General features: G+C 45.9%; 1 protein-coding gene across 1 annotated transcript; it reads right to left on the bottom strand.

Moving 5' to 3' along the window:
- Positions 1 to 1,145: 1,145 nt before the first annotated feature.
- LOC138081496 (major allergen Equ c 1-like) lies at positions 1,146 to 5,476 on the bottom strand. Its single transcript, XM_068974674.1, has 7 exons — positions 5,351 to 5,476; positions 4,946 to 5,019; positions 3,798 to 3,829; positions 3,424 to 3,491; positions 2,962 to 3,063; positions 2,717 to 2,766; positions 1,146 to 1,329 (listed from the first exon to the last, which is right to left on the bottom strand). Exons 2-6 carry the CDS (start codon positions 4,964 to 4,966, stop codon positions 2,729 to 2,731), a joined length of 261 nt encoding a protein of 86 aa, XP_068830775.1. The 5' UTR covers positions 4,967 to 5,019; positions 5,351 to 5,476; the 3' UTR covers positions 1,146 to 1,329; positions 2,717 to 2,728.
- Between the last annotated feature and the right edge of the window lie 10,245 nt (positions 5,477 to 15,721).

The raw sequence follows: 15,721 nt of genomic DNA on the forward strand, positions 1-15,721 counted from the left end.
TTGGCAAAGGGTTACAGCTGAAGGAAGATATTTAATTTCCCTTCCTCCAAAGCCTGTAGGCTCGCCAAGAAGAGACCAGTAACATTTAGCCTCACTGATGCCTCCTGACCATACTAAGTATAGAATGCTGAAGGTAAGTATTGATCACACTTCACGGAATCTCACTTAACATGTTCACAGTAAAAAAAGCAGTGATTGAAGGTTTTCCAAGAGTATGAAAAGACACTGACCAAGAGAAAAATAAATGATATATGATACAACTTATGTGTGTAATCTAAAATATGGCACAAATGAACCTGTCTGTGAAACAGAAATGGAATCATAAACATAGAAAACAGACCTGTGGTTGCCAAGGGGGATAAGTGATGAGGAAGGGATAAAATGGGAGTTTGGGATTAGCAGATGTAAGCTATTATATACAGAATGGATAAATGTCTTACTTATAGCACAGGGAACTATACTGAATATCCTGCGATAAACCATAATGGAAAAGAATAGGAAAGAGAATGTGTATATATATATATGACTGAATCACTTTGCTGTACAGCAGAAATTAACACTGTAAATCAACTATACTTCAATAAAGTTTTTTAAATGAAGAATTTGAAATTAATAGCAACTTACAATGATAATTTTCAACTTAGATATCATAGATGTGTTTCTACAAAATAAAAGCATTTGCCATACCAGAAAAAGAAAGAAAGGACACTGACAATCTCAGAGGATGGATGAGTGAGAGAAGCTGGGTTGTAAAGGTGTATCATAAAAACATGTTGAGCTGGTGTCAGCCCCAGCAGCAACGCTCTCTCAGTACCCTCACTGAAAAAGAGAATTCTAGGATGGAGCAATTTCTAGGGCAAGTCTTACAGTTTATCAGGTCACTAAGAAATGGGCAACTCAAAAGATAAGTAGCACTCATCGGGACAGAGAATTACTGCAGACGAGGGAAAATCCTGAATCTCAGGGAAGGTTCTGAGAGGCTAGGGGAAGATTCTGGTCACAAGGCCTCATTTTCTTCCTGTCACCCCACGACTCTTACATAAACAAAGAAAAACCACATGACTGCAAGGCAAATCATTTATTGAGCAGGTTGAGGAAGGTCTTATTCATGGTCCTGTTGTCCTGAATGGGGCAAAGGGGATCGGAAATCTGGAGGAAACTTTGATTCTCGGTGAGCTGCTAAGTCTTCCTAGATAATTAGGGAATATCCTGAAGATGCAGAGATGGTGCCTTCCAGCACAATAGTGGTGGAAGTCAGGTTGCAGCACTTGTCATAAGTTGATATGGGAACCATGGAAGAGAAGATTCTGGAGCCCAAATGAGGTGGCACTAAATAAGTAAATGAGAATGAGAACACAAAAGCTTATTAAGTGCTTCTCAGACTGAACTGAGGAGGAAGAGAATTTCTATTACCAAAAATACATTGAAGAAATAGTCATCAATCTGCATTCTAACCCGTGCTATTTGCCAGAATAGGGGAAAGGAGGGTGTTAGTGATTCTTTTCCTGTTTTTCTCCTATTGTTGACCCCATCTTAACCTGCCCCAGAGCCTATGAAAAGAAGAGTGGAAGCAATGAAGGATGCTAGGTTTATTTCTGCCATCCTCAGTGGAAGCAATGAAGGATGCTAGGTTTATTTCTGCCATCCTCAGCACTGGAAGTTTTAAAGTATTTTTGACAAATTGGCACAAGCCATAGCAATCTTTTATTAAATGCTGACTTTATGTAAGCCATAGTTGCTAAGACTTTCACCTACATTATCTGAATGAAGCCACACAATAAATCTGAGGCAGGAAACAGATAAGGAAACTTGTAAAGAGTCTATTTTCCAGGTTGGAAGACAACTGGAAGCCCAGACAGCTCTATTCCCAGATTATAAGTTAAGAATATGCAGAGATTGAAGGAAGAAATTTGCCGCGGCCAGCACAAGCAAGAGTCGCACCTGCAAGGGGAGAGAAACGGAGCGTCCCCGCGTGGAAAAAAAAAGAGAGAGAGACAAAAGATGGGGTTGAGAGGATCAGACCCACTATGTCTGATGCCTTCCTTTATTAGGCCACGGTATTTATAGGGTAAAGTACGTGACTTAAGACATGTATAGGAATATTCTTTAATCTCAAAATACAATCACCAGACCCCTATAAGTAATCTATCTTTTAAGACATGTTGCAAGAGCTAGACCTCCTGGAGCAAGACGGCCTGGAGCCTTAAGGGCTGTAAAAATTCCTGAGGGTGGCGGGACAGGGAGCTTAGGTCAACGCCTAAGGCTCCGCATACCTGCGGAGCAGCTCCCAGGATTTAACCCTTCACGGGTCGTCCCCCGCAGAAATTCTTTCCATATATTGGAGGGTGAGATGGGCTTTCAGGATTAGAGATGAACCACAAACACAGAATGTATTTGAATATCATACTCACATTCTTTTCCCATTTAAAACTGTAATTCTTACTGATTTTTTCCCACATTATCAATTACTGAGCCCTTTTCTCCAGCATTATATTCACACAGTAATTCTGTAAGGTAGACATCATTTTTTCCCTTTTAACTGCTATACGATTTGCTTAAAAAGCTCATGGCAGGGGTAGATCCTGAACCCAGGTCCTCCAACTCCAAATTTCAAGCTCTTCCTACCAAATTATTTTTATTGTGATTTTTAAATCTCCTACTGTAATCCCCTAATGCTTCTGGAATCCTGGGCCACCCCATCTCCAGCAGAGCTCACCAAACTGCAGCCCTAGGCCACTCCATTCCCTCGCGCCTGGAAGCAGCGATCTGTAGAGGCAGAGAAGAGCACGTTCAAACACCAACCCCAGTTTATTTCCCAGAACGAAACCAGATGATTTTCCAGGTTAGGACAAAGGAGACTGAATGGGGGTATTAGCTTCTCTTGGATTTCTCCCTTCAGTAACATTCCTACTCAGCAACACGGGACTTCAGGCAGAGAAAGCCAGAGATAGCTCAACTTACCCACTTTGGTCAGGTCAATAACGTTTTCCTTAACAATTCCATACTTTTGGCAAATTTCCACAAACTCGTTCTTGAGTTCTGGACTCGTATCTGGTTCTCGGGCTGTGGGAAGAGTAACAGGAGCTGCTTTGTCCTGTTTCCTGGTGATGGAGGCTCATGACAGGGGTGGGTCTCTGGCCAAGTGGGAAAGTGAATGGCACTGATTACGTGCTTAGGCACAAGTCTCAGGGATGGAAAAAAGTCTTTCTTTAGGAAAGACACATTTAGGATATCTTTCTGGCACAGTGAGAGAGTCATCATCTTCCCATCACTGAGCCCGAGAGATTTTACCAAAGGGGAGCATCTGACTTTAATGAGGAGAGAGGTGCCAGGGTACGATTGGAAAGTCCACTCTGTGCCCAGGCTTCCTTCCTTCCCTGGCCTCCCCACCCCAAGATGAGCGCCAGCATGAAAATACTCTACCGTAGAGCTCTAGCAGTTGGAACGAGTCACTGAAATTCTCGAGATAAAAAATAATATGGTTGACGACCCTGTATGCAAGACAGGAAAAAAGACACAGCTGTGTATAATGGACTTTTGGACTCAGAGGGAGAGGGAGAGGGTGGGATGATTTGGGAGAATGCCATTCTATCATGTATACTATCATGTAAGAATTGAATCACCAGTCTATGTCTGACGCAGGATACAGCATGCTTGGGGCTGGTGTATGGGGATGACCCACAGAGATGTTATGGGGAGAGAGGAGGGAGGGGGGTTCATGTTTGGGAACACATGTAAGAATTAAAGATTTTAAAATTTAAAAAAAAAATAATAATAATATGGTGACTATAGTTCACCTGAAGTATGCGAAATTTATTTTTTCCATCATCTGTGGAGAAAACAGAACACGGCTCAGAACTTCTTTGGTCTGTGGCAAAGAAGTGTAACCCTTTTACCTGTTCTCTCCCACAAAACAAATCCTGAAAGAAATAGTTATATCTACTGCCTTCCATCTGCATCTCTCTGGGCTTCAAGATGCAATTTCCAAGCAGCACCAATGGAGTGACAATTAGGGTAGAAAAATTCAGCCATAGCAGTAACTTCCCCTCTATTATGACACCTTGGACCCACCACCTCCCTCGGCCATCTCTGCCAAATGTCCTCTCTATAAGCCCCATTGGCCTTATATACCCAGTGCTATAACCTGAATGATATGCTCTGGCAATGGCTATCAGATATCATCAGAAAGTGGGCCATGGAACTACCCTGGTGGTCAAGTAGATAAGATTCCACCTGCCAATTCAAGGGATCAGGTTCAATCCTTGGGTCCAAGAAGATCCCACATGCTTTGGGGAAACTAAGATCGTATACTCTAGGGTCCACATGCCCCAGCTACTGAGCCCACATGGTGCAATTACTGAGCCCCTGAGCCCTAGAGACCATGATCCTCAACAAGAGAGAAGGCACCACAATGAGAAGCCATGGGATTCTCCAAACAAGAATACTGGAGCTGGTTGCCATGCTCCCCTCCAGGGGATCTTCCAAACCCAGAGATCAAACCCAGGTCTCCTGCATTGCAGGCGGAATCTTTGCCCAACGAGAAGCCTGCTCATCACAAGTAGAGAATAGCTCCTGGTTGCTAAATCTAGAAAAAATCCAAAGGCAACAATGAAGACTCAGTGCAGCCAAAATAAATAAATAATTTATTTAAAGTGGGTAAGGAATATGAAACTGTCCTGCCAATTTACTTTTTTATTTGCCAGCTTCCTTTTGTTGTAGGAAATACATATGACCAAGCTTTTTTCTCTGTCTGATGGTACTGTGTGCCAGGCACTGGCTTTGACACACACATTTCTCCCAAATTCAGGATATTGACTATTAGATGGCCACATTAGATTACCTAAACAAATATATAAGGAACTTATCAAATCCTGAAGACACTGGAGTAAATTCCTTGCAGCTGGAAGTAGAATCTAGAAAGACTTTTTTTTTTTAACATACTTACAGCTAACAGTATATACGCCATCCTCTCCTGTGCTGTCACAAGTCAAAGGAAGCTCAGTACACACTCCGTTTACCCTGTAAAACAAAATGAGCTGATGCCCAATTAGTCCTCGGCACTATATTGAGGACTTTTTCCACTGCTCACTGTTCCTCCAGTAAGTTGGAGGTTCCCTAAGTGTTGTCACCTTTTAACACGGCACCACTGCCCTTTCTTAGACCCAGATCCGAAGCCTCTATTATGTCAAGGACCGCCTCTCCTCCCAGAGGGCCACTCTGCTTCAGAATCTTCCAAAATGCCCTCCAAAATCCAAAGTCACTATGCTCCACTGCCCTTGAGTGAGTGTGGGGCTTCCCTCATAACTCAGTTGGTAAAGAATCTGCCTGCAATTTGCTCCCCTGCCCTCACCTTTGGAATATCGAAGTTGCTTCTCACAACATCAGAGGTTCCCTCCTGGGCACAGACTAGGGTCAGCCCCAGACACAGCAGCAGCAGCTTCATCTTGGCAGGAGATAGCGCTGTTTTCTCTACTGTCACTGAGAGTGAGTCTCTTCCTGATGGTGGCTTGGTTCCCCAGGGCCTCTCCTTTTATATCCACTCGGGGTCCAGTTTACTGTCCACAAGGCACCACCTCTCCTCCTCCCACATTGTGACATGGGCTGTTATTCCCTGGGGCGAGGCCAAGGACTGTTCCTGACCTTCTGAAATTTGGCAACTTCATCTCTTTTCGATCTACTTAGTGACCTTAAACTCCTCAAAACACATACTCTAGAAAAATAGTGGAGGCTTGAAAGGGCTGCCTTGTGGAACCAGATTTAACTGTGGATCTGGCTTAGAATCCAAAATCCAGTTACATGTGGCAGAAATGGAGTCTAACCAAGGTAGGGACTCTGTGTCTCAATGGAATTCGGTGAGTCACTTCATTTTGATAGCCTCAGAAACAAAGAAACTGTCTCTGCCAAAGATGATAGTAGCTATCACAAAGCATTAACACACAGTTGGTTAAAATGGGGTTGGATAAAATATTAACAAAGTCTTTAAAGTATGGTGTCTGGCATTCAGTACATTTAAATTCCTTTTCTTTCTTCTCTGAACTCAACCCCTGTAGTCTTTCCTTTCCACACAATGAGTAAGGAAGTGTGTAATCACTGTGTATACCTCACCATTCTTAGGTCCCATAAGATAAATAGAGAAGCACAAGCTGCCATCCTTCCTTTAAACAAGTTTCAATGAAGGTGGGGAAATGCTTCCTGTACTCAATAAGAACTTAATCCTACAAGCATGAAAATAACTCAAGTGAATGGGACCAAGTCCAGACCATTGTTGGTCAGCAAAGGGGTGATGGTAGGAGGTCGTATCATGCAGATAGTGCTTAAGGGGACTTCCCTGGTGGTCCAGTGCTTAAGAATCTGTCTTCCAATGCAGGGGATGCGGTTGGACCTCTGGTCGGGAAACTAAGATCCCATATGCCACAGAGCAACTAAGCCCATGAGCAACAGCTACTGAGTCCATGTGCCTTAACCACTGGGCGGCAACTAAGACCAGATGCAGTCAAAGGTAAATAATTTTTTTCTTTTTTTAAGAAAGGGCCTCTTCGACTGGCAGAGCGATGCCTGCAACATCTGCTGCTGCGTGGGTCTGTGCCTGGCGCCCCGCAAGCTGCAGAAGCAGCGCAGCACCAAACGTCAAGAACTGCCGCCTCCCTGTGTTCAGCGAGGACTTCTTTGACGGCCTGGGGCCAGTCAGTGTGAGGAAGCTGGCGTTCAGGATCAAGGTGGTGAACAAGGGCAGCAGTCTCAAGCGGCACACGCTGCTGGGGAAGAAGGAGCTGCCCCTGACCTCTACCGCTGCCCTTCTTGTAGAGGCCCCGCTCCCCTCCGGATCCTGCAGGGAAGCCCTGATGCTGAGGCTCTTGTTGGGGGTGTCCTGGGTCATACTCTTTTCCAGGGGTTACTTTTAACGAAAGAGAAGAAAGGGGGCTGCTGCAGAAAAGGAAGGGCCAGCTTGCCGGGCTGAGTCCCTCTGGACCCCAAGTTCCTTGCCCCCACCGCCGCCGCTCACCCCTTCCGGAGTTCTCGAACCTGGGCCAGGAGGCAGCAGAGTCTGATCACACACCCAGAGGCTGCCTGTCCTGGGGCCCAGCCGGATCTTCTCTGCGGCACTGTGAGAGCATCCTCCGCCAGACGCCCCGCAGAGAGCGGTGCTAGGTCCCCGTTCTGCCCGCGGCGCCCCATGGCGCTGCGGGAGGACCCCCACTCCAGGGTTAAGCGGTCTCTGGGCAGCCCTCAGCCCTCCCAGGCTCCGGAGGTGAGAGCCAGTCAGAGGGAGGAGGGTGCCACGTCTGAGCTGCCTGGCAAAGACCCGCAGCCAAGGAGGAAGTCCCAGAGGATGAGAAAGGGGGTTGATGGTTCTGCCCCTCGAGTGAGACAGCCTTTCTGCCGGCTGCTTTCCTCCAAGGCCCTCTTTTCTGGGGACCCTGCGGCCCCGATGGGCATCCAGGCCCGCCTCCTCTGGAAGGCTGGCTCAGATGGTGCCCAGAGAGTGGCACTAGCTCGTGGGCCCTGCTCCTCCCTGTCCCCGCCTGTTCCTGAGCATCCAGCACCCACCTTGGCAGCTGAACCCAGGAAGTGCTGCTCAGGGACTGACGGCCTCAGCTTTTACTACACCTGTGTCCATAGGTTTGTGCTAGGCTGGATGGGACAAGGGGTGCTTGTCCACCGGCTTGTGGCTTTTCAGGCTGCTAAAACAGCTGTCTTAACTGTCACATCAGTGTGTGGGTCCTTGACTGATTTTTGTGGTGGTTTCCGGCTCAGCCCTTAGGACAAGGAAGCCTGGCTACGGCTGTCCATGGGGTCGCGAAGAGTCAGACACGACCGCGAGACTGAACAACAGCAACCAGCCCAGCCAGACACAAACAACACAGTCAAAAGCAGCGCCAGGCCAGGCCAGCCCTGCCCTTCAGCTCTCTTGGGCTGCCTGCGGGGTGAGGATGGACCATGCTGGTCTGTGGGGATCCTGGGATGCCCCCTCCTAGTCAGAGGGTGTCCCTCCCAGCTCTGGCTTTCCAGATCACATGGGGGCGGTGGGGCGTGGGGAGGAACTGCAGAGGGGAGCAGGCGTTCCCTCTGGCCCACCTGGTGAGACATACCCACGCCCTTGAACCTGAGAACGAAGGCCCTCGGCGCTGGGGTCCCTGGCTGTGCACCCTCCGGCCTCAGTCCTGGCCTGCTCCCTCAGGCCCCCTGCTCCCAGGACCACCTGGGAGAGGCCTGAGGGCGGAGAAGTTGGACAGAGAGCCCCGCATGGACTTAGATGCTCGCTGGGACTTCCCACCCCCTTTTCTGACCCAGATAACTCTCCTGAAAGCTCTGCTTTCCCTCTGGGGATCCCCATTTTCTAGGCCCCCACACTGTTTGATATCTCTCCTGAAGTTGATTGTGGGTACATCTTGAAGACATCCTCTCCCAAGTGTTTGTTTATAAATTCTGTTTTTAGTGCAATAAAAGTGTTTTGGGAGTGTGCGGGGTGGACCTCTGCTGGCTTTGCTGTTTAATAACAAGAGAGAGAAAAAAAAAAAGTAACCAAGAACACGGGCTTTGGCATCATGGAGACTTGAGCTTCCTTCCTATCTCTGCCATTTTGCAGCTATGAAGACAGACTTAAGATCGCTGAGAGTTATCCTCTGAGCGTTAGCAGGATAATTACACCTGCCTATGGTTGCTGTCGGAGAAGGCAATGTCTTGCCTGGAAAATCCCATGGATGGAGGAGCCTGGTGGGCCGCAGTCCATGGGGTCACTAAGAGTTGGACATGACTGAGCGACTTCGCTTTCACTTTTCACTTTGATGCATTGGAGAAGGAAATGGCAACCCAATCCAATGTTCTTGCCTGGAGACTCCCAGGGACGGCAGAGCCTGGTGGGCTGCCGTCTGTGGGGTCGCACAGAGCCGGATACGACTGAAGCGACTTAGCAGCAGCAGCAGCAGCATGGTCGCTGTAGGCTTCCCAGGTGGCACTAGTGGTAAAGAACCAATGATGTACCCATGCCAATGCAGGAGACATAAGAGACCAGGGTTTGATCCCTGGGTCAGGAAGATCCCCTAGAGGACCGTATGGCAACCCACTCTGGGATTCTTGCCTGGAGAATCCCATGGACTGGAATCCCATGGAATCCCAGAGGAACCTGGCAGGCTACAGTCCATAGGGTCGCACTGAAGCGACTTAACAAGCTCGCACGCAAGGGTCGCTGAAGGGATTCAATGGGACGCTTTGTGTGGAACCCTGAAAAGAACGTCCAGCACACACTGGGCTGGTGAGATCAGAGACTTATTCCAGGAGACAGCAGGACTTGGGGTGGGTCTTGTAAGTTAGAGAGGAAATAGAGATATGCAGAGCCTGTGGGAAGAGCCTGGCAGGTGAGAAACAGTATTGTGCTAGGATCCTGACCCCATAGCTGAGGCTTGTTAAAAGCTGGGGCTTATTCTGCCTCGAATTAGTGTCCCCTTGTGAGTACTGGTGCGAATGAGTGCTCAGTCGTGTCCGACTCGGTGTGAGCCCATGGCCTGCACCCCATCTGAAGGAAAGTTACACAGCTCAAAATAGCCTGCAGTTAAATCTCCCCTCCAGGTCCTCCCCACCATTCTATGCAAAACAAAGAACTCTCTCACCGGAAGAAAAAAAATGGACATTAAGGTTGATTATGCCCAGCTCCCAGCCGGTCCAGCCTCTGGCCGATCTCCAGAATTCCTTGCCCCAGCCGTTTAAGAGATAACTAACCCAAACAACCTTGGAGAAGAACAGGCCCCCTTAGGACAGTAGATTTCCACATATATGCCTATATATACTTACTCTTCTTGGGTTAGTGTTCAGTTCAGTTCAGTAGCAGCTCACTAATCTGACTGCTGCCCCTTCTCGCCTCACTAAAGGTGGTCTGTTCCTGTAGAGTGCCAGTCTCGTTCTTTTTCCGAACCTCGCCTTCTCTAACTCCCTTACCCTACACCGTTGGGTGCCTCTGTGCAAGGGATTTCCCAGGCAAAAATACTGCAATGGGTTACCATTTCCTTCCCCAGGGATTGAACACGTGTCTTCTACACTGGCAGGCAGATTCTTTACTGCTGAGCCAACAGGGAAACCCAATAGTCCCTTCTGCACGCCTGGGAGAATGACTGGCGTCGTGGGAGGAGATGGCACAGGGCAGTGGACCTCGGAATTGTGGCATTCAGTCTACGGCCTGCTTTAAGAAGTTCTCCCAGGGACTTCCCCTGGTGGTCCAGTGGTTAAGACTTTGCCTTCCAACTAAGGGGACATTGTTCCCCTGGCCTGGGAGCTAGGATCCCACATGTCTTGTGGCCAAAAAGCCAAAGATAAAACAGAAGAAACATAGCTAAAGATTTAATAAAGACTATAAAAATGGTCAATATTTTTTTAAAAAAATCATCCCAGGTCCTTGTGTGACCATTCCTAGCTCATGCTTAACTGATATCCAGCCACTGCTTTTTTGTCATCATGGGCTGATTGCAAGTTTTCCTGTCCGTGAGATGGAAGAATTGAATTTGACAAATAGTAACAAAGGCTGTGTACTTTACTCCCCGGTTTTGATTCCTTCCAAGAAGAGATGGCAGCCTATGAGCAACCAGGTTTGCACGACAAACCCCACTCTTCCTGGGCTGTGGTGCTGAGGGGAGCGTCAGCTACCACCACTTCACACAAGATCACCATTGCACCCACCACCACTCCCAACCCTTAGAGCTCCACACTGTAATTTTCTGCTGCTGGTGGAGATGTCTTTCCTGTTCTGTTTTGTACCTACCACAGCACCTGATACATATAGTATTACCTCTGGAATGACTGACCCTTAAATCCTGTCTGAAAAGCAGGATGCACTTTCAAGCTCAGTACTGAGCACTAGAATGTGCTCAGTCACTCAGTCGTGTCTGACTCTTTGCGACCCCATGGACTGTAGCCCTCCAGGCTCCTCTGCCCATGGGATTTCCAGGCAAGAATACTGGAGTGGGGTGCCATTCCCTACTCTGGGGGATCTCCTGGCTCAAGGACTGAACCTGTGTCTCTTGTGTCTCCTGCTTTGGCAGGAGGATTCTTTACCACCGGCGCCACCTGGGAAGCCCAGAAAGCACCAAGGATTCTAGTTTTGAGAAATAACCTTGTAGAAAATCCTTTTGTAAATAAAAATATTACTTTGGGGCAGTGACTTCATTGTTAGCTCCTGGTCCACAGGAGTGGAGAGAGGGCAGAGGATTGAAATCTATGATCTGAGGCCCATGTTGTGGGTGATCTTATCTTTTGATACTAAGATCTGCGTTGACTGTCCCTGACTCTGGTTATTCACTTCCATTTCAGACCTACCACACTTTTGGTGGTTGGCTCAAGCACTGCCAGGACAGCCTGTATTCACTGAGATAGTAAGGTCAGGGCTTCAAAAATACCAAAGGTGTGATGCAGTTCACCTAGCAGCCTGGTGAGAGAAGACCCAGTCAAAACCAAAGCTGCACTTATATTAAACCAATCAGGGGTGATGCTGGCTTTACAGTAGGATTCCGTTAAACAATATTCCTGAATTGTGCTTAAATATTTGTGGTAGGAGTTGTAAATTAACAATATGAAACACTCTCACAACTTGTAGGTGAACAATAAATATCACAGTTGAGTGAATTATTGACTTTTTACTATGGAAGATAGGAAGGGGTAGAGAGATGAGGAAAGATGACCAAAAAAACTAAAATAGAAGAGTAACAACCACTGATGTTAGCATCTCTCAGAAGATGATGTAAGTACATGGCATAAGGATTCATTTTACAAAAGTTCACCTGACCATCCATCAATGGTGAACACATCTAGTATATAATGCAAAATATACAGGGCAAGTATTTGATGTAGAGTAATTCTGTCTGTGGTGTAGCAAGCTGCTTTAGAAGACGTGCTACTAAAGGATTTTTGAAAAATAATGAATCAGAATCTGAAAAGAATATATATATATATATATATATATATATACATACACATGTATAACTGAACCATTTAGCTATACACCTGAAACTAACACAACACTGTAAATCAACTCTCTGTCCATGGGATTCTTAACTTACTTCAATTAATAAATAAAGGGAAAAACAATTAAGAGCAAAAACTGACCAGATCATACCCACAAAAAATAATGATGCCGCCTCATTCCCTCTCCTCAAACATCTACCAAACATTTAGGAACAGAGAAGTAATATTTAATCACATTCCCTCAGTTCAAACATGTCATTGACAACCTGAATCCGAACTACTATATTACAGTCAAGTTGCATCTGTTATTTTTATATCTAAGGTGGTTAGACTTAAACAAACTTAGGAACAACTTGGTAATCAAATAAAGAAGGGCATTCAAAAACATATTTGTTCAAATGTGGGATTGTGCTGTAATCTACTTACCAAGGCAGGTAGTTACAATGGGAATATATTTTGCAGCAGTACAAAAACCAGCTGTCCAGGAGCCAGACATTAAAAAATGATATTTTGCTGTCATAAACCGAGTAAATATCAATGAGTATTAGACAAGTGCCTTATAAATATTATTTCCTAGACTCTTCATAATAGATCTGTATGATAGGTATTATTATCCTGTTTATAAAGGTATAAACTAAGACTCAGAGAGGTTAGGTAAGCTTACCAAGATCACACAGCAAGCAAGTGGGAGAACCTATATTGGAACCCAAGACTGTCTGTTCCCAGAGCTCCTATGCTGACTGACTCCATGACACAGATCGAGGCTTGATGTTTCTGACACAGAGGACAGATGGAACAGAATAAGTAATGCTTTAGACTCTCAGGGATGTCTGCCTGGTAGTTACTATGGAAGAAGTTGCATGTAGATTTCCCCAAAATGTGACATTAGGGACATAGCTGAGGGTCAGATCAAGTGAAAGGCAAGTAGCAGCCCTCTTGGTCAACAAATATTTGATGGGTGAATGGATAATTTGAGGGGTACTGCTCATTTAATGGGGCTTAGGTGCTCAGGGGTAAAGAATCCACTTTCCAATGCAGGAGATGCAGGAGACACAGGTTCATCCTCTGGGTCAGGAAGATTCCCCTGGAGGAGGGCATGGCAACCCACTCCAGTATTCTTGCCTGGAGAATTCCATGGACAGAGGAGCCTGGTGGGCTACAGTCCATTGGGTTGCAGAGTCAGACATGACTGAGTGACTGAGCGTGAGCACAAGCATTTCTAACAAAGAATTAGGGGATGTTTCCATACCCCAAAAGGCAAAAACTATGCCCTTCTATTTGTGGCCATAAGTACTGGTCACCAACCACATTAAGACTTCCTCACCAAACGCTAAAATATAGAGCTTTTTATAAGTGACTCTCAGGAAGGGTGACGGTCTACTAGGAGGTTGAGAAATGACTAGCCTAAGTCATGATTCAGCATGGGTAAGGGGTTTATGGAGTCCATATATGACCAGACAACAGTCCATCCATAACAGGCAACTTGACTGAAACTAACCAGCAGAATGGAAATGGACATAATGACCTTGTCCTCAGTCACACTCTTAATTAATTTAACAAATCACTCATTGAGACAGACAATAGAAACATTCAAGTCATGTTATATAATAGCAAGACACAGTGCCGAAAGGAATAGCAAGAAATAATGCTTATTTGACTCATGTGCCAGACTGGAAGTACTCCTTGGACTCAAGCATCCAGGGTGATTATATATTCTGCTGGTAGTGGCTCAAATCCAGTTTTAAAATAGCCACTCCCTTCACTGATGAAAGGTTTCTTGGAGCTAACAGCATCCCATCTGTGTCATCTGGGCCCTCCAAAAAACAGATGCTGAGACAGATTTAGCAGTGTAAAAGGCTTACTGGGATTAACACTTGTGAGAGGAAAAAGAAGGAAATGGGATTAGGGAAAGGGAGCTTCCAGACATCTGACAAAGTCTCTGTCAGCCCAGCAGGGAGCTCTGAGCATGTGAGAGGAGGCCTGTGTTAGGCAGAAAAGGATGGGACCTTGTGTCATAGTCTTGCACAGTCACTGGATGGGGCCACCCCAAGAAGACCACCATCTCAGCTCAAGAGTTGAGGCCAATCAGAACCAGGTAACAGTGGAGGCTGTGGGTTAACCCCTCTCCTCACAGCTGCAGAATGAGCCCTTTCTTGAACAGGGAATCTGAGCAATGTATCTATATGTCTGACACACCATCCTAATATCCAGAGTTCTCTTCTCACATGGGGCACGGGTGGAGGAAAAAACCCTTTCCTTCCCTTCTAGTTTGAAATTTCTAGCACAACATGAGGGCTCCCTGTGGGTAAGAAAACCAATGATACCAGTGATTGTTGCCTACAGATTGAAAATTATCAAGATTTCATTATCAGATTATCAAAATTCAGCAAGTACTTACTGCCTGTCGGCCCAGGTTACCCAGCAATCCATCTGGGACTCTTTTAAGCATATCATTGCACCAGTTTATTCCACTGATACTGACACCACTAGGCTTGGGATGGGAGGAAGACAGTTTGGGCAGTGGGAAGAATAATCATAAGTCTTGGATTATGGATCCTTTGGGAAAGGGTCAAGGAGTTCTCAAGATAAAAATCATTCATGTAACAATTTTGCCATAGGCCAGACCTAATTTGGCCTAAAGCTCAACATTCAGAAAATGAAGATCATGGCATCCAGTCCCATCACTTCATAGGAAATAGATGGCGAAACAGTGGAAACAGTGTCAGACTTTATTTTGGGGGCCTCCAAAATCACTGCAGATGGTGACTGCAGCCATGAAATTAAAAGACCCTTACTCCTTGGAAGAAAAGTTACGACCAACCTAGATAGTATATTCAAAAGCCAAGGCATTACTTTGCCGACTAAGGTCCGTCTAGTCAAGACTATGGTTTTTCCTGTGGTCATGTATGGATGTGAGAGTTGGACTGTGAAGAAGGCTGAGCGCCAGAGAATTGATGCTTTTGAACTGTGGTGTTGGAGAAGACTCTTGAGAGTCCCTTGAACAGCAAGGAGATCCAACCAGTCCATTCTGAAGGAGATCAGCCCTGGGATTTCTTTGGAAGGAATGATGCCAAAGCTGAAACTCCAGTACTTTGGCCACCTCATGTGAAGAGCTGACTCACTGGAAAAGATTCTGATGCTGGGAGGGATTGGGGGCAGGAGGAGAAGGAGATGACAGAGGATGAGATGGCTGGATGGCATCACTGACTCGATGGGCGTGACTCTGAGTGAACTCCAGGAGTTGGTGATGAACAGGGAGGCCTGGCGTGCTGCAATTCACGGGGTCGCAAAGAGTCAGACACGACTGAGTGACTGAACTGAACTGAACTGAGACCTAATTTGAAAACATGAAAATCTGTTTCATATCATCAATGTAAGGATCTGAAGAAATTATTTATGTAAAGAGGGCATGTAGACAGCTACATGTAAAAGAATGATATAAGAACACTCTTCACACAAAAATAAACTCAAAATGGATTAAAGACCTGACTGTAAGACTGGATACTATAAAATTATTAGAGGAAAAGCAGAACACCCTTTGACAAAGATTGCATCAATACCTTTTCTGATCTACTCTCTAGAGTAATGAAAATAAAAACAAAAATAAACAAATGGGACCTAATTAAGCATTAAATCTTTTGCACAGCAAAGGAAACTATAAACAAAATGAAAAGACAACCCACAGAATGGGAGAAGATATTTGCAAACCATGGGATCAACAAGGGATTACTCTCTCAAATATACAAACAGCTCATGCAGCTCAATATAAAAA

Source organism: Capricornis sumatraensis, chromosome 6 (assembly GCF_032405125.1).
Source record: "Capricornis sumatraensis isolate serow.1 chromosome 6, serow.2, whole genome shotgun sequence".
Lineage (NCBI taxonomy): Eukaryota > Metazoa > Chordata > Mammalia > Artiodactyla > Bovidae > Capricornis > Capricornis sumatraensis.

Bases quoted from the DNA above. Each gene is read 5' to 3' on its own strand.
- LOC138081496 (XM_068974674.1), bottom strand. From the start codon at position 4,966: ATGGCGTATATACTGTTAGCT. The intron at 3,492-3,797 runs GTGAACTATAGT...TCTTGCATACAG, and splicing joins ATAAATTTCGCATACTTCAG to GGTCGTCAACCATATTATTT. The intron at 3,064-3,423 runs GTAGAGTATTTT...CTCTTCCCACAG, and splicing joins CCAACTGCTAGAGCTCTACG to CCCGAGAACCAGATACGAGT.